General features: G+C 28.6%; 1 protein-coding gene across 1 annotated transcript in view; it reads right to left on the bottom strand.

Moving 5' to 3' along the window:
- vir (VIR_N domain-containing protein) overlaps window positions 1–18999 on the bottom strand; it is a 61283-nt gene that overhangs the window by 15056 nt on the left and 27228 nt on the right. The window contains exons 19-32 of the mRNA XM_016048954.4: window positions 17943–18086; window positions 16661–16846; window positions 14324–14421; window positions 11621–11767; window positions 10480–10575; window positions 10316–10388; window positions 9946–10082; window positions 9163–9271; window positions 8776–8866; window positions 7072–7278; window positions 5631–5736; window positions 4856–4930; window positions 3482–3642; window positions 2423–2714 (exon numbers count right to left, since the gene is read on the bottom strand). Coding sequence (XP_015904440.2) covers window positions 2423–2714; window positions 3482–3642; window positions 4856–4930; window positions 5631–5736; window positions 7072–7278; window positions 8776–8866; window positions 9163–9271; window positions 9946–10082; window positions 10316–10388; window positions 10480–10575; window positions 11621–11767; window positions 14324–14421; window positions 16661–16846; window positions 17943–18086 — 1922 coding nt within the window. The remainder of the gene's footprint in view (window positions 1–2422; window positions 2715–3481; window positions 3643–4855; window positions 4931–5630; window positions 5737–7071; window positions 7279–8775; window positions 8867–9162; window positions 9272–9945; window positions 10083–10315; window positions 10389–10479; window positions 10576–11620; window positions 11768–14323; window positions 14422–16660; window positions 16847–17942; window positions 18087–18999) is intronic.

Raw genomic sequence — 18999 nt, 5'->3', positions numbered from 1 at the left:
ATCAATAAATTCTAAATTTTTGCAAATTTTTATAAAATTTCAGATAAAACAAATTAGATCAAAAATGCTTTTCATTTTCACGTAATTGAGGCTATCCTTCCCATTTATGTTTTGCACCATTTCTAGTATTTAGGCACAGGCTAAAGATAGGTTTAACTTGATCTAACAGTCATAAATAAAAACTCACATTAATTATAAAAATAGTATATTATTCACAAAAAGCATTATTTTATATGATGGCAAAGCCTTAATAAACAGCCCTAATAAGCTTCATTTAACAACTCATAGCAAACTTCAAAAATAAAAGTATGAAATTTTTTTTTTTTTAAATGATAAAACTTTACATGTATGCCAAAGAGTGGAAAAATTTTAATAAAACTCAAGAATTCTAAATGTTTAAAAAATTTTAACGAACACTATCTTCTAGCTTTCTTAATTTACTATGTTTACATAAGTACACCGGACAAAAAATTAGTCTCCCTTAGAGAAATCATTAAAAACATAATTTAATAGCATGTAACACCGCCTCTGTATTCGGTAACCACATGGATTCGGGTAGGAAGTGAGTCCAGAAGGTTTTTCAGGTACGTCAAATCCAGTATAAGCCACTCGTTCAGGATTTGATCGTGCAAATCCACCAAATTGCGAGGATGCTGATTTCGGCGTTTTACCCGTTATTCCAACATTTCCCACAAATTTTCAATGGGGTTCAAGTCAGATGATTTTACACTCAATTAGTCGAGATGTAATTCTGACACTCAATTAGTCGAGATGTAATTGAGTGTCAGAGCGTTCATAAAACCAGTAACATATTCTTCCATCACGATAAACTTCGCTGTTGTCATCTTTAAAAATAGGGGTATTGACAAGACACTCTTTATGAAGATGTTGACTGAAAGGCAGCATCTAATCATCCAAAATTTTCAAATAAATATATTGGTTCATGTTAGTGGCCACCTCAGTGAGGGGGCACTATCTATAATAAGAAAAACGCCCCCAAAACATGACAAACCCACCCTCTGCTTGAACCTGACCCTACAGACAGGGATGAAATGCTTCGTCTGCTCTTTGGTGCACTCGACGACGTGAGTCTTTTGAATAAAGACAAAAACGTGATTGGTCAGACCATGTTACATTCCGCCATTCAACAACTGTCAATGTTCGAGGACTTCTAGCTCACTGAAGTCGCACAGCTTTATGTGCCTGTGTGAGCAATGGCCTCTTACGAGATGTTCGACTCTAAATGTTCATTGTATGCAACTCCCGTTGCAATTTTCTCACACTAACAGGTTGGAATGGAGCTTTATTCATTAACTGAAGCAATTCCTGCCGGGTTTAGAAGTCATTTTGATTGACAAGTCGGGAAACACGTCTCCGGTCCCTTTCATGCAGGATCTTTTTCCAACCACAATTCTGACGTCTTTCGTGACCACGTGTATTACACCACTACTTGCAGACACATAGAACAGTTCGCATTGAAACAGTAACAAATTTAGCTACTACATTCACCGTATGACCATCGGCACGGCCAAACACAATTCCCCCTTTTTTCCACTCTATCACATCCTTATACTTCGCCATAATTGCACACAATTTCCACTTCAAACAAAAATATCTCACTGATAGCTACTTGCCTTTGATCACGTTGAAGCAATGTGCACATAGTTGAGCACGCTACCCAACCACTATGTCATCTAACGAAACTTAATGATTCATCAGTGCTTGCGCTCTAGGGTGACTAATTTTTTGTCCGGTGAGCTTATCTTTGCTGATCAGTGAAATGGCAGGTTCCATTTACAATTTTCACTCTCACCGATTGGCACTATTTTTCAATAGATTTTTTTGTTGTAAAATCAAAGGTGTAACCCCATTCTTAAAAAAAAATTGTTAGAGAGACTGACCAATAAGAAATTTCTTCTCAAACTCACACTACAAAAAAGTTTGAGAAGAACAAGACCTCAAAGCAATGTTGCTAAAGACAGCAGAATCAATGCAGAGCTGTAAAGCAGTAAATTTATGAGAACATACCAGCCACCTGCTCGATGTGACTAGTTCTGAAGGTAAGAAAGGTACTTAATTCTGAATTAAATATATCAACTACCTTTGCATCATTTTAAAATAAACATACAGTTTTTCTTACTTAGATTTTATTTTTCTTTCCAGTTTACAAAATTTCTTCAAAAATATTCTAACTTATCCTAATCATCTTTTCAAATTTAAATAATTCAAATTAAGAATTAAAAGAGAAAAAAAGCAATTAAGATTCCGATTTAAATAGTTTATTTCAATTACTCACACTTTGGTATAAGTTAATGAAAAAAAAATTTATTTATTTTTTTAGTAAACATTCATAACTATCTTTTAAAACAATTAGATTTATACTTAATAGCTAAAAAAAATTATTATAGAAATCAACATTTACTTCTAACTGCTTAGCAAGCTCTGTCACAGGCTGGAAAGGCGCAGGTAATTTAACTTCTTTCTCTTTGTCTTCTGTTGGCGTGCAGTCACCTCTTAGAAGATCTGCTAATTCTCCACTAGATAAAAACATGGTTCTTCCACTTGGAGCACCATCTTCAAAACTGCTTTCCATCAGTCTTAAAAATTCTAAAGCAGTTGACAAAGTAGACAAACAGTCACTGGAATCTTTACTAAAAGACTGACTAAACCGGGTAAATAAAGAGTAAACTGCACCAGGGTGTTGTTCCAATCCCCTATGAAAATAAACATTGCCACAGTTTCTATACCAAATCGATCACTCAAAAAAGGATCTTAATGATACTCTAACTGTAATTTTTATTTAAACACAAAATAAAATAAAGATATGGCAGTTATTTCGCTATTAAATCACATTACTTATTATAAACTTGATCATCATTAACAAGTGTTATAGTGGATTAATATTAACAACACTATCATATGTATTCATTAACAAAAGATACAAGGCCGGGATAGCCTGGTTGGCAGGGCGCTAGATTCACTTTTGTGAAAACACGAGTTCGAATCCAACCAGCCGAAGATTCATGTTGTAAATACTGACTGTTGCAGGTTAAATCTGTCGAGTCACTAAGTTCTCCATGTTCCCATAACAAATTATATCTCAGAGTATACTGAATTGGAGATTGATCGTTCTCTGATTCAGTTTAAAATTATGATCTGTGGAGGAATGAATGGATATATGAGTGGGTCCGCCCTATAAGACTGGTATGACACATGGGCGTGGCACAAGTTGAATTCTGGACCATAGATGGCGCTACTGGAAAACAAGAACAATCCCACCCTTTGCCTTAATGGCCTATGATAACAACAAAAGATACAGATGACTTATGTACTAATATTGTATATTAATATCTATAATCATATTGTGTTTGCATTTATAAAAATAAAGAATTAATTTATACCAAAAATAAATTTATCTTTTCAACCTATTGAGGGTTGTCTTTTTCTCTTTTTTTTTGCAATGAAATTAAGAAAAACATACTGTTTAATGTAATAATATCCATAGTCGTATTCTGTTAGCATCACTAAAGTTCGTAGAGTAGGTAGAAGTGAAGAGTAGCTATTTGTATGACAACCAATATGTTGTATTAATGCACCACAAATTAAAGGCATTTGCTCTTTACTAGGTAGATTGCTGGAAAGCTAGAAAAAATAAATAAATAGATATGTTATGATCAAAGAGATTTTTTTAGTAATAAAAATCAACTATGCTTGTCATACATTTTAATAAAAAATCAGACAGTTGGTTAGTGATTGACTAACCATTGCTAACGGGCAGCACTAAATTTTTTAAGAAAAAGAGAATTTGATGAAAAGAGGTAAGCCAGTTAAGAGGGGATATTTTCTTTATTGATATTGTTATAAAATAATATCTATTTTAACACATGAGAGTTTGAGAATTTTCAATGATATTTATTAATAAAACTTTATTTTCCGTACCCACCAGTTTAGTTAACAAATTCAGTTTTAATTAATCAGTAGCTAATTAATTATTATTGTAACTTAGAATGACCTGTAACCTAAGAAAACATAATTATATGTACATTTTTTATTAATACATAGTACTGATTTATTATTTTATAGCAGTATAATCATCTTTTGTGATAGCTAAAGATAGAAAACAGTATCCAGCACCACAGAGTGGTCTCTCATCAACTCCCAGGGAAATAAAGAGTTAAAGTGAAAAGTACCAATTAGGAAATGATTTTATAAATAAAATGTTAACTCGCTAATTTAAGAGAAAACATGGGATGGGAATGGCAGAAAGTGCTTTCGGATCAAGAAAAAATCGGTTTTGGATTTTTTTTTTTTTTTTTTAAAGATTGAAATTAAATTCTGAAAATATCAAACTAACTTGATATGAAATGTATACATATAAGAAATAAATTTTTGAAACCTTAATTGGAAAAAGTATCTCTTTAAAAATTAGAGTGTATAAATTTCGAAACATTTATAAATGGGCAGAGAATCTAATAATATAACTATTTTCAAAAGCACAATCAAAGGTTTAGTCTGAAATTTTTTTTCAAATCCTTCGATTTCAATGCTTCAAATTCCTAAAGATCTAGAAGGTACTTATTTTTTGCATCCCTCAAGAGACTTTGTAATAAAAAAAAGATACCAGAGAGAGCTTAAAGGAAATTTTGCTAAATTTAATGAATAGTAATGTTTGCTTAATATTTTTTCCATTTCTTACTGACACATTTTTCAAATGAAAAAATTCTTGTTATACTTTATATTTTTAAGAAAAATATATTAAATTAATCATTTTAGTATATCAAAATATATAAAAAGCAAATGTGATTTATTAATAAGTATCTAATATTATTAACATTATGAAATAACTAATCCTTACCACTTCATTAATAGTATTTCCGCTTTCAAAAGTTATGAAGCCAATATCTGGATCACAAAAAGATTGCAAGATAGACTAAAATAAAATCGATTTCATAGCATATTAAAAAATCACCAATAAAATATTAAGTAAAATACAAAAAAGTACCAAATACAATAATAGTCAAAAAATGAAAAATTTTTATTAAATAAGAATTAGGAAACATGGTTAAACATAACATAAACGCATACAATATCATAATATAGTAGCATAACATATACTACATAAGTAGCAAAAACTTTAAAAACATAATGCCAACTGTTATGAATCAATTATTACCTTTATTTCTTCATTGTGAAGAATTTGAGTCATTTTTGTCAAATCATTATCAAATTTGTCCATAAAAGTTTTTAATTTTTTTATAAACTTCTTTCAGTTATATACTAGCTAACTTTTTTGTCATTAGAAAAAATTTTATAGTTCACCACTGAAGTGAAATATCAAAAAAATCATATATAATCCTTAAGCCATCAAAACATTTATTGATTTTGAAATGCCAGAGCATAGGTTGAGTAAACACTCTTACTCAAACTGATTGCCTTAAAAAGTAGCTTTACTTGCTGAGTACCATAGTTCATTAAAAAAAATTCCACGAAAATTCTTAATAAATTAGTTAATAATTCATATATTGTGGTTTTAAAAGAAAAATGTAGATTTCTAAATTTAAAGTTTGAGTGACCTCTAACAGATAAAGGGGATTTTGAAAAAAAGAAATAAATGTATTAAGTATACTTACAACAATACATTCTTGAGATTGAATAACAAAAGACTTTTCAGATGGTGTATTGAAAAGTTCCAAGATGAGAGGTAAAACGTCAAGATACTTTTCGTCAGTTTTTATGCTAAAAAGAGTATAAAAAATTGAATCGTTTTGAATTTTTATTACATTTAATAGTGTTTGATAAAAAAAATTTTAAATACTCTTGTATTAATGGTTTTTTTTAAGTATAATGTATTAGTATATGATTCTGCTTCACATTCTTGGAGGCTTTTCTACATAAATTTTAAAATTTTAATGTTTTTTTTTTTTTTTTTTTTAGTTCTCCTATCAATTTCTTCAATATTTTTTCAGTGCGCAAAATAAAAAAAACTAAAACTCCAACTATGGATCTAGAGATAAGATTATCACAGACTAACATGCTATCGTCATGGTTGATACGAAAAATGCTAATTTACTAATATAAATAATATCGAGTCATGAAATCAGATACAAAAAAGTACTTAGCATAACTAAATAAATAAACCTTTTTTCCCTTAACAAATTGGAATTTTTTGCACTCAAAAAGTGAGATAAAAAATTTAAATATCGTGTTTTGTTGTTTGAAATTATACAAGTTATTTAGTAAAATTTTGTATAAAATTAACCTAGTTTAAAATAAGTAATTAGAACATAAAATTAAAATTATACATAAACTAAAATGAAATATTATAAAAGAAAATTAATTGAGATTATAATTTTAATAAAATTTGTATTATTCATTATTAAATTAAATTAAAGGGACCTATAAATAATCTTTAAACTAACATTTTTGCATTAAATTTTCCTTGAAAAAACATGCATTATGTAATAAAATTTAAATTTTCTGAAATCCCTGTGAACATATTTAACAGAATGCTGTAAATACCCCTTAAATATGATAGACCAAAAACTCAAATCCATCAACAAAAAAACATTTTATTTAAAGAATATTTGTATTTAAAATCTTATTTTTTAGCATAAAAAATCTATGGCACAGATTTGTTACTATAGGTTTAAATGGTCTGAGGAGAACACCTCTTTAATTCATTATTACCTCAACCATTCATTATTACCTCAAACATAGTACTGGATAATCAGATCATTAAATCCAAAACTATTCAAATGTTTAAGTTTTTTTATTTTATGCTCAGTGTTATCGTTTTACAAAATCTAAATATTTATTGAAGTAGAATTTCAGAAATGCAGCTTCCTTTCATTTGGAACATTTTTCAAATGATTTTTATTTTAAAGAAAATGCAATTACAAAAGTTGTGTGATTCATTCTTTAAATAGAATTTTTCAAATTTTAGAGTACTTTTAATAGTTTTACACTTTTATTAGTTTCGATTTTTAAGCTTAAAATTTATAGTATTTTTTAATATTTTATCCCCTCTATCCATTCAAATATATGAATAGGAAATTAAGTAGCGTCACATACCTTCCTTTCATAACATGCAGAAGAGGTACTTTAAATGAAGCATGAGAAACAAGATAAGCTACGAGATTTAAAATTCTGGCAGTTGTAGAAGTGGGAGTCTTTAGCATAGGTTTTACTTCCTGAATAGTAGCAGGAATTGGATCCAAGTTCTCCTTTTGATCTGGTGGAGGCAATAGTAGTGTTTCTAGCAAGGCATCTAAAACAGCTCTGAAAAAAAATTTAAATGATGAATAATAATTACTTAACAATTAGAATACATTCATTTAAAAGAAAGCGTCTCAAATGTTTGCTAAAAAAAAGTTGTTAGTGAAGAAACTCCTTTTGAAAAAAAGTATTCAAAATTTTAGGATGACAATTATTCCCTTTCATCACACCTGCATAATTGTTTGCTTCTACATTAGATATATAAAAAAGCAAATAATGAATGAATTAAAAAAATATTATAAAAACAGACCATTTTTTATTTATGAAAGAAAACCATTTTTAATGAAAGCGGATGTGATTCCACATCAGGCAAAAATTGCAAATTGCCTTTGAGGAATCAGAATGCATTCAATAAAAGATATTTTCTTCAATAGATATCAAAAAAATAAACATAGAAGATGACAAAAAAAAAGTTTTGTTTGTAATAATTCAGGCATTATCTGTAATTATAAAACAATTATTTTTCATAAATAAGCAAGAATAATGAAAATTGAGAAACAAAAATAAATTTTAGAAAAACTAACATGGCAATACTGTGAAGATTATTTATTTTTAAACCAAATCCTCAGATTACGGAAATCACAGTTTCCTCTCACAATTCCTGGTGAATACAAACCCTGCCCAACTTAGTTTCCTCAGTCTTCAGAGCAATGCAACTAACCTTTTATCATAGAAGATTATCTTCTAAAAATAGTAATCAAGTACATAATACCCGATTCACCTTTATAAATTTCATGGTAGGAAAATTTATATATTCATTTTTTTATAACATAATTCACAAGAGTCCTTAAAATTCAGAAACAAGTTTGGTAGAATTGATATGATAGTTTAATTACTTTGTGCACTTTTTGGATGGTCCTACAGTTTGCAATTCTAGAATTGTTAATTAAGATTTTTGATGGGAAGCAGACAAAAAAGCAGAATTCATAGGATTTACAGAAAAGTGATTTATCTATATTAAATCAAATGAATGAAAGAGACAAAACAATTTTGAAGTGACGGTGCTTCGTTACAGTTGACTATCTTGAATTCACATGAGAAAACTTAATTCATGAGTTATATCCAAGTTCTAGGATTGTGGTACTGATCTATAAATAGATTAGTCCACTAATGGAGCTTTCCAATGATGTGAACATTGAAGAAAGCCGCTGATGTGCAAATTTAGCAGCCATCAAAAGTTTATAATCAAAACATTTTCTTAAATTGGTTTTCAAATCATTCAAAAGAGGACAAAATATTAAAAAGAGAGACAATACGGACTTTAGAGGAAAAAGAGGACCATTTATGGACCCTGTATTTTTGAAGAGAGAGAGGTAGTTGAAAGTGTGCAAAAAATAAATAAATACCACCTTTTCAAAATTAGCAGTTCAGTGAAACATTAACTTAAAAAATAAAAAAAAAACTGATTTTGAAAAGCAATTGAAATAAGTAGAATTAAAAATTCAAAATAAAAAGTAATAAAATTAAACAGTGAATATTTTAAAATGTAAATATACTAACCTAACAATAAATGAAGCTGTTGGAGCAGCTAAATCAGCTAGTTGAACACATACACGTCGCAAAAGTTGTTGTAGTGGATGGCAGCTTGTAGCTGAAACAATTTAAACATTCAAAATGCTGAGAAATATTAAGAGAAATTAACAATCAGATTTGTTTCAAACAAGCCAACTATGCCTTTTTTTTTTTTTAAATTCTAAATGTTAAATGTACATTTGCATTTGCAGATCTCAAAGCAAAGTTAATATAAAAGGTTTCACTGTCAAAAAAAGGGACATAGTTCTTTGATTTTATAAATGTTATTGCTACACAAACCTTTGAACTTTAAACAGCCTGGTATTCACACAACATTTGCATTAAAAATGAATGAAAATAGTAGTACTGACTTACCTGCTAAACTAACTATCACCTCTTGAATAGTGCTGCTCAGGGAATGTAAATGAGCACTCCACAACTTACGATAATTAACCATTTTAACAATCTCGTCATCAGAAAGAGGCTAATTTATAATGAAAGCATAAAAACAAATTAGTATAATTCTTTTATTATGATTATGCATAAGCAAAGATAAATATTTAGAAAAGCAAAAGTAAGTCCTTAAAATTTAAAGATATTGAACAAGGAAAATGAATATTGCTTATACATGGTATTCTAAACAAAAAAGGGCCTGTTTAACACTTGACTCCACCTGGTGGCATTCCGACGTCAAGAGAGTAACAGGAGTGGAGTTTGGTATCATTAGGTTAGATAGAGGTTTTTCAAAATATGAAACACTTCCATATTTTTTCAATCTGAAACATACTATTTTCTCGACATACCTCAATTTGAAACAGTTTGTACTCCACTTTAAATTTGCCATTGCAGTGCTATTTGTAAATCAAACAGCAATAACTTTCAAGTTAAATTAGGGTATTTTTTCCCATAGAATCCAACTTTGCATTAAAAGAAAGCAGTTACAATTCAAGATTTTATGTTATCCGAACCCCATTCCGTGAGTTTGGGGGGGGGGTTGAGTTTGATATTATTGAACGCAATTTTAAAAAATGTTTCCTGTTTGCAGTTTTAGATATTTGTTCTGGCTCATCTTTCTTGATTGATATTTTATAATTTCCAAACTATTTGGTCAACTTATGTTATAAAATAATTTATTTCAAAACCAAACAAACATTTTACCTCTCTTGTCTGCAATGGCAAAGGTAATGGTAACAGTTCAGACAATACTGTTAAACCAGTAACAAAGTTACTAGGAGATAGACTTATAAACTTCAACACTTCCTGGACCATTTCAGTCCATAAACTTTTGCTCAGAGCTGTAAAAGAAAAAATATCACTTTACATCAAGTTAAAACAAAAATAATCAGTAATAAACAGCTCAAAACAAACACATAGCTAATATTTTCACTTTAAATAACTATTAACAACTTTTCAGGAGAAAAAAACTTATTAAAAAAAATTCTATAGAATACTGTTGGAGACCAGAGATGAGTTAGCAAAAACTATTTTCAAGTGCATAATATTTTTAACATCAACAAAAAAAACATACCTTCTTCTGACTCTGCAGATCCTAAAAATGGTTGTGTATAAGTTAAAAGTGCTTCAATAATTTCAGCTTGAACCTAAAAAATTTTAATCAAAAATAAATCAATATTCTAATACTCAATTACGTTTTAAGAAGTTAATCGTAAAATTAATTAAGTAAATTCTTACCATCTGGGAAAGTTGGTAAGAAAAAGATGTAGGTGGCACAAGAAGCATTAGAGAAAAAACTTTTAGAAGAATTGGAACAGCTGTTAAATCTTTGAACTGCAAAAGAAGATTATAAAAATAAGAATTTATATTCAGAAAGTTATACGAAATAACATTCAAGTTTGGAGTATGATTATTTTAAGATCTAAAAGGAAATAATAAGCATTATAACTGATAAAAATTAAGATGTGAGAATAGTAATTGGAAACAATGTAAAGTAAATTCTAGCAAACGCCTTTTTGGCTAAAAGTAATACATATTACTTATTAGGCAAACTACAGATATAGTCATATGCACCAAAGATAGTTTTAAAAAATTACATAAATTTATAAGCCTTAATTAAGTCAAATAATTAAAGGAACTCAGTAGTTCATAAACTAGATTCATATCCATAAAGAAAGCTACACAGCATAATTTATTTTTTCCTTGTTATTGAAAAGTCAACCCAATTTTGAGATTACAACTATCAATGCTTAATTCCGTAGCTTTGCAATTTTGAACCCAATCCAGAAGACAAGGGCTTGCAATAGTATAGAAAATATCTTAAGTTTCTGAAACTAAACAAAATTTATTCAGCAGTGTTTTGAGTCTCAACCTATCTATTTTTACGAAAAACAAGACAATTAAATGTTCAGCTTAACCCACTGGCAGTTAAGGAAATGGGCAAAATTGGGAGAATGTTTCTCCCCTATCCATTAGCATGGAAAAACCGGTTCTGCTATGCAGAGAAGACTGCAGGTTAAAATGCGACTTTTTACGTGCAGAACTGTCAGTGGGTTAAAAAACATTTTAATCCAGAAAAGAGGCTTTAAAATCTAATATGCAGATAAAAAAAGAAAATTTTTAATAAAAATAACATGTAGTTTTGATAGTTTGATTTTAGTTGAATAAAGCATAATCAATGTGAAAAGAGAACATATAATGTCATAAAATCAGAGACATAAACACTCAACCAATATAATGTTATCACCTTTATCAGTACCAAAATCGAAAAGGAAAATACAGAAATGCAGAAGTTATTACATACAAAATTTTTGCTTATTCAAATTTGTTTTGATATTCTCAATTTAATAAACAATAATTTCTATTAGATAAAACTTACTTCTGTGCCCCGACTTGATATTAGGTGAGCTAAATTTGACTTCATTATGAAAACAGAAGGTTTTATAATGGCAACAGTTAAAACGCCTTGCAAACCAACTAAAGCTGGAGACTGGTGTGATGGTTTTAGAAATGTATCACAAATATTCTAAAAATAAAACAATACTTTTTTGTATAAGCAAAATATAAATTATATTTCAGAATGCAATACAGTGTAACGTCCCATATCCGGAAGTCCCCTTTCCCGGAAGGGTCGATTTCCCGGACACTTTTTAACAATCAAAATAAACAATCTCCATCTTCCCCCCTTTCCTTAAAAAAAAAAAAAAAGGTCTTTTGACACATTTTCTCTTTTTCTAGCTTGCACTGAACCTCTGATTTATGCATCGAACCAATTAATCACCAGAAAGGGGAAGTGAAGATCTACCAAGGCCATTGAGTGACCGTTAGTGACGCTCCTCCCTTGGAATGTAGGAAAAGAGGGAGATTTGTTTTCAAAAGACCGCTACTGAGTCCCCCCCCCCTCCTTTCCCATGCAGGTGGCTAGTAAAAGAGGCATTTCCTGGAACCTTTTTATTGAAAGAAGAAATACTGTGGAAAAGGGTAAACGGGGCAAGCGTTAAGGTGGAGGGGGAGTCAAAATGGAAACTTTGAATAGGTCTAAAAGGATACACGTCCTTAAGAAATAAAACATTCGTTCTTCCCCATACCATGTAATATTTAGAAGGCTGGGGAAAAAGGGGGTAACATTCTTTCTTTAGCAGATTCTTTCAGTCATAGAAGAAAAAATAAAGAGAACCAGATCAGCGTGCCCCGCCTTTATGCTTGATTGATAGCCAATGATTGGAGAGAAAACAATAATTTGTTACTTCCCCACCCTCAACTTAAATGATCTCCTCTTTACATTTATTTTCTTTCACAAATAAGGATAATTTTTCTCCTCCACCTACCCACCTTAATGAATGACATGAATTTCCCCTTCCTGCTTGAATCGTTCTAGTTCAAAATGGCAGATTAATATTTTCATAACTGTTAAATTTTTTTCGTTTTCCATATTTTCAGCAATAATATTATTTTCTAATATTTTATATTTGATTGATTAGATATTCTAATGCTAAAACATTGTTCCCCTTAAAAATAATGTTTATTTATTTTTTGCTTCTTAGATTCAGATCGTTTATTAAATCATTTTAAGCTTTGTTTACCTTGGGGGTCTATTATACGGAAAAATCTATTATACGGACTTCTGGAAGTCCCACCGATTCCGGATACGCGACCTTACACTGTAATGCAAATTAATTTTAAGGAGAAATTAAAATTATTCTAAAAGTACTATATTTTAATACTGTTTAGAACATCATTTTAAACTCACTATATCTTATATAACAGCCCAAAAAAACTTTAAATAACATTTAAAATAGAATAAACAAATGTCACCAAAAACAATAGAATACATATGGTCTAGTTTCATTTATTGAGCTATTGGGTAAAAAATTAATAAGAAAACATAAAAAACAATAATAAAGCAACATCAGACAATTGAGTATTTCTTTAGGATGAAATTTACCTTGAAATCATGTCTACTTTTTGCCAAAATATTTTTTTAAATATAAAATATACATTTATTCATTTGAAATTTGTGTGAAAAAACATGCCAATTAAGTAATTACTGAGAAAGTTAAGAAATGTTGAAAATTATCTAATTGTATTATCTAAGGTAACTAATATGTTTAATGAAGTAAAAGATAATCTAAAAATTTGCATAGGTACAGATTGCAAGTCTTCATTTTCTCAGTATTTTATAACCGTCATTGAACAGTCGACCTAATTTTGAGTTTACGACTACTAATGTTCAACTCTGAAGCCTTGTAATTTTGAACCCAATCCAGAAGACAAAGGAACTCCTGGATAAAGTATCTCTGAAATTTTGCCTTCATGGAGGACTTTTAGATGGAACTAACCCGCATTTGCATTACATGGAGAGGAAAACAACGAAAACTCCTCACAGTTAGCCTGACAGCAAGGGGGGGGACTCTAATTCATTCATTATCCGTCTACCACCGAGGGTATTGTGCTCTGGTCATTGCGAGCCAGGTGCGGAATTCGTATCAACCAGTCATCCGGATTCAAACCCGATTCACCTAATTGTTAGGCAAGCCAACGCTCTATCCCCTGAGCCACTACCCTTTTCACAGTATTAAAAAATATATATTTAAAATAAATAAAAAATTTGAAATAAAAAATATATAATCATCAAATAAGTCAAAATGAAGCTGGGAATAAACCTAGCATTTAAAAATTACAAAGTTGAATTAATCTATAAAAAATAATAATAATAAACATGATGCTGATGGAAATTTAAAAAAAAAAAGAATATTTTTACAAATTTAATTTTTTGACAAAAGTTAGTCACATTTTTAACAAAATGGAAAAGAGCTGAATTTCAAAGCATTTTATTTTTCATTAAAAGTCTAATAAAATTGTATAAATGTTTGATTTCGTGAAAACTAGTTACATTTTTCAAATTTCTAAATGATAATTGGTCAGCATTAAATAAGATCAAAAATTATAATATTTAATAATTATTAATAGTATGTATTTTCAATAAATATTTTGGTTGAAAAGTCATACAATTTACACAAAGAATTTATAAATATTATAAGTACTGACAAAAAAATTTAAAGTGAAGATTCCCAGTACACACCTGAAGAATACATTTTAAACTATCCATTCCATCATTTGCAGCGATTTGAATTACAGCATACATGTATTTTAATTCCACACGCTCATCACCAAATTGACCTAAAATATATAGAAAAAAACAAACCGTTCGTCAGATGGAAAAGAAAAAATATATTGCATATTATAAGCAAGCGGCAACTTATTTATTTATCAAAAGAAATTATAATACAAGACAAATCACACAGAGAGATAAATAAGAGAAGATGTCCCCAACAGGTTACACAAAGAGAACAAAACATAATAGTGAACAAGCCATTGTTGGGAGATCTCCTTTTAAGTCCAGAATTAAAGTAAAAGATTTATACAATAATTAAAATATAATAATAATATTTAATAACCTATCATTAATCATAAGATGATATTTTTTAACTGTTACGTATTTAAACTATGCAATAGATGTATTTCAAGCACAAAAATATTACAATACAGAGGCCTCTCTTTAAGGATGTCCTGGAGACCAGATTCCAGTTTTCTCTAACTCACACATTCAACTATGGTGAAATACATGAATACCAATTCCCTATTAACTAGGCCAGTAACTAATATTTAGGAATATTTCTTGTTTCATTTTATTCATTAAAATGTATTTTGTAGAACCTAATTACCAAATTTTAATTATGTTTTAAGTCTTTTCTAAACTTTGTCAAACTTTACTTAACTTATTATACTAATTTCAATTTAAAAAAATATTTAAAACTTTATATTTGGTAATGAAAATCCATAAAATAAATTTTGATAGCTAAGATAAAACAAATGAATAAACAAAGAACCGGTATTCACATAATTTTCCATGCATTAACATGAGAGATGGGGAAAGTAGAACCTGACTCCAGGACAACTTAAATGTGGCTCGACCAAGACGAGTTTCCGGTTTATAAGATATTTGTGGCTCCTACCACTTTTTTACTGTAATTAATTTTAGGAATATTTCTTTATGTGTAGTATTTATTGGATTATGACAATAAATTTCATGTATCTTTATGTACTTCTTACAACACAGCAAAAAAAACATTGATTTTTTACTTTGCTTGCCGGATATAATATCTTTGAAACATGGCGGTTGAAAATTATTTCAGGCAGTTGCAATTAGAAACATTTGTTGTTTTATCAAAAATGTATATTCAATCATATGCGACTTTCAAACCAGTATAAATATATAAAGGTTTCAAGAAAGGAGCAATATATATGTACATGCATATAATCTTGCTTATTGAAGTTAGCATTGGAATATCCAACCATCAAAACTTGCGGAAAGATTGATGGCTTTGTAATAGGTTAAAGAAAAATCAGGACAATATTTTTTCAAAAAAATCAGGACATTTTTTGGAACAGTTTACAAAAAAAAAAAAAAAAAAAAATTCATAAGTATATATTGCTCTATTTAATAATAGAAGCACACTCAACTGAAAGAAATAATAAATATTACCATTAAATTTTAAAATTACTTTGTTAAGAACAAAAGTTTTTACAATTTCTCACATAATTTTATCAATGCGGAAAAACTCATAGTTTTATAAAATTAACCAATATCAATTAGATAATATTCCTTCAAACCAATGCTAAATTAAATTTTATAACTGAGTTCAAAACATCGTTTATCAAATAATTTAAAGCAATTTTTTTAAAATCTTTAAATAGAAACACAGTGAATATGCCATTCAACTATTTTTGTGTGAAAATAATTTTGCAAGTGATGCCTTAATTAACCAATTGAAAATTCCATGATACGGTTTTTGAATTGTTTATTGGAATCAATTCTTCTTAATATCAGATAGGGAAAAATTAATTTAAAAAATAAAAAGCCACACTTTACAATATTGGTTACTACATTTGCTGATAATAAGAGTAGAGAATCAATCAATCACACAAAAATTGAATCAATCACATAAAAATTTGATAATGCAAATTTGTTCGTTTTCATAAACTGACTGAATTCCCAAAAAAGTTTGAAATAATGAATTTTGCAATTAGAGCAACGGTCTGGACTAAGTATTTATTTGTAATTAGCGAACAGTCCCTGAGTTTGAACAATCAAACTTTTGCGATTATTACCAGCATTATCAATTAAAGTTAAAGAAATTTAGATCAATAATTCAAATCTTTAGATTCTGCATATCAATTGTTAAAAACCCAAATTTGCATTTATAGAAAATGGAATGTTCTAAACACTCACACAAACCAGGAATATCAGGAAAAAAAGCTAAAAATCAGGACAAAATATTTTTTTCTTCAAAAAATTCAGGAATATAAGGACAACTACCAACTCTGCACTTAATAATAAGAAAGTTTTTAAGATTACCTTGTGGCAAAGAAACATATTGCAAAATCCGGAGGGCAGTTATTAACTCTGGTGGTAGAGAAGCAGCATCATCCTTATGTGCTTTTAGAATAGGCATCAATGCATTAACACACTCATATGTGTAATTCGAAATTGCCCGAGTAGGAGCCATCCATAAGCCCAAATCATGAAGTTTAGGAGTGATTTCTATGAAGTACATTATGTAATAATAAAATAATTAGTGAAACACTTAATAATCAAAAATAGGCATCTTAATTTATTTATGGACAATTATAAAATTACTGGTAAATAATTTTTAAAACAAAAAATATGAAGGTATGAAATTTTCAAAACTACCTAAAGAAAATTATAACAGGGTACCCACTCAATTTGAGAAAAAAAATTCCCTGACTTTTCCAGGTATATCAGGTAAATTTCAATGAAAATCAATACCATATTTTATCTATACTATGAAATTTTTCATCAGAAAATTTTGATTCTTTTATTTGTAATGCCAAGTATTAGATATTGTATGTAAAATAAATATTATTATCTGAGGAAGGAAGCATTTCAGTTTGTCTAAAATGTGAAATTATAACAATAAATAATTGTAATAGATGTTGGAATTATTTAACTGGAATCTCTACAACTGAGTAGTGTTACTGGCAATTTTAAGACTGGTTTTTTTTTCAGGTATAATGAAGGAATTTTCCAGGTTTTTGTAAAAAAATTTCAACTTTCCCTGAGTATTCCCTGATTTTTGGAGTTGAAATAAAATTCCCTGACAATTCCAGGTTTTCCCTGTGCTCCCTGCCCATTGGGAACCCTGTTATAAAAAGAAATAAATATTATTTTCCCTATGTGAACGAATGGAAGACAATATATTTTTACAATGTCAAATATTGTATCATTACGTTCATTGTTAACAGTGATATAACATAAATACAAAGTGATGCTACCTGTGGGATGAAAATTAATTTAAGTGTCTAATGTGAGAATAACATGTTCTTCCATTAATTTCTTTAATTATAGCTGCATGGAAAATAATTTCCATTCAATGTATTTTTAATAATTTATTTTAACACTCTATTATGAATTTATATTATTTAAATTATTTCAATGAAAGTTCTAAATCGAAGAATATTATCATGATCCACAAAAGCAAAAATAAAATTCCAGCCAGAATGAATTTTAAATAATAGGACAATTAGGAAAAAATTAGAGAAACATAGAAAAATATCTATATTTGTAAAGAATGCTTTTGTGAGAGTAAAAAAATTAAAGCAAATTGTAAAAGAACTACCTTGCTGACTTAAGTTAAAAAGAGCATCCGAAAACTTTTCTAGAATCTGCACATCTTCTGAGTAGTGAGTTACCAACATCAAAAGTTCAGTCACATAACCAGCACATGATGATTTACTTAGTTTTAAATCCCAGCTTTCTTCTCCTAAAGAAAACATTAAAAAAGTTAGGTTAAAAGTTACTAATTTTAAAAATATTTTAAAGCATTAATGACCACAGTACCTTTTTGGAGACAGTTCAAAAATTACATCATGAAAACAGAACTATTTTTTCGGGCATAAATTTTACAGAAATTATTTGCAGGCGTTCACTTTTTTTCAGTTTTATAAACTGTTACTTTTAAATTTGAAAATAAATGAATGACAAACAATTAATAATGTAAATATGCATGCAACATTGCTTCATAGAAAATGCAGCATTTTTAAGTCAAACTTAAAAGTAGTTTCACCAATGCCAAAAAAAAAGGTTAATTTGCTCAACTATTTATGAACTAATTTAAACGAAATCAACAAATATTTAAGATAAGGCAATTATAAAAATTTATTTTTTGTAATTTCCCACAATTCCAGATTTTGGCATTTCTTATAGCAAATTTTCATTACAAAAGTACAAAGTAAGAATACTACACGCAATAGAGCACTGCGTTATGGCGTAAGTAATATAATACATATAAATAATTATAATCTCAAATAATTACAATTATATATAATTACTGTGCTTTAAAGCATAAGGATAATAATAAAATATGATCTGAAAATATAAACAGGAGGGGTAGAAATTTAGGCTTAATACCATTTTTATTTCTAGTCAATTAATTTCATATTTGTGCACCTATTCCTTCAATGTTAGATTTTGAATTGATACATTTATAAAAATCTATATATAAAAATTTTAAACAATATTTTGTTTTAGAATTAATACTTTAAATATCAATTAGTAAAAATTCTTCTTTTTTCAATAAAATAGAAAAAAACCTTGCAACAAATGCAACCATTAAATAATCCATTAAAAATATATATGAATGAAAATATATAATAAATGAAAATTTTAATCAATTA

The sequence above is a fragment of the Parasteatoda tepidariorum genome, chromosome 3, assembly GCF_982258835.1.
Source record: "Parasteatoda tepidariorum strain Cologne lab strain chromosome 3, Ptep-v5.0, whole genome shotgun sequence".
Classification (NCBI taxonomy): domain Eukaryota; kingdom Metazoa; phylum Arthropoda; class Arachnida; order Araneae; family Theridiidae; genus Parasteatoda; species Parasteatoda tepidariorum.
This window is presented reverse-complemented; position numbering and strand designations above follow the sequence as displayed.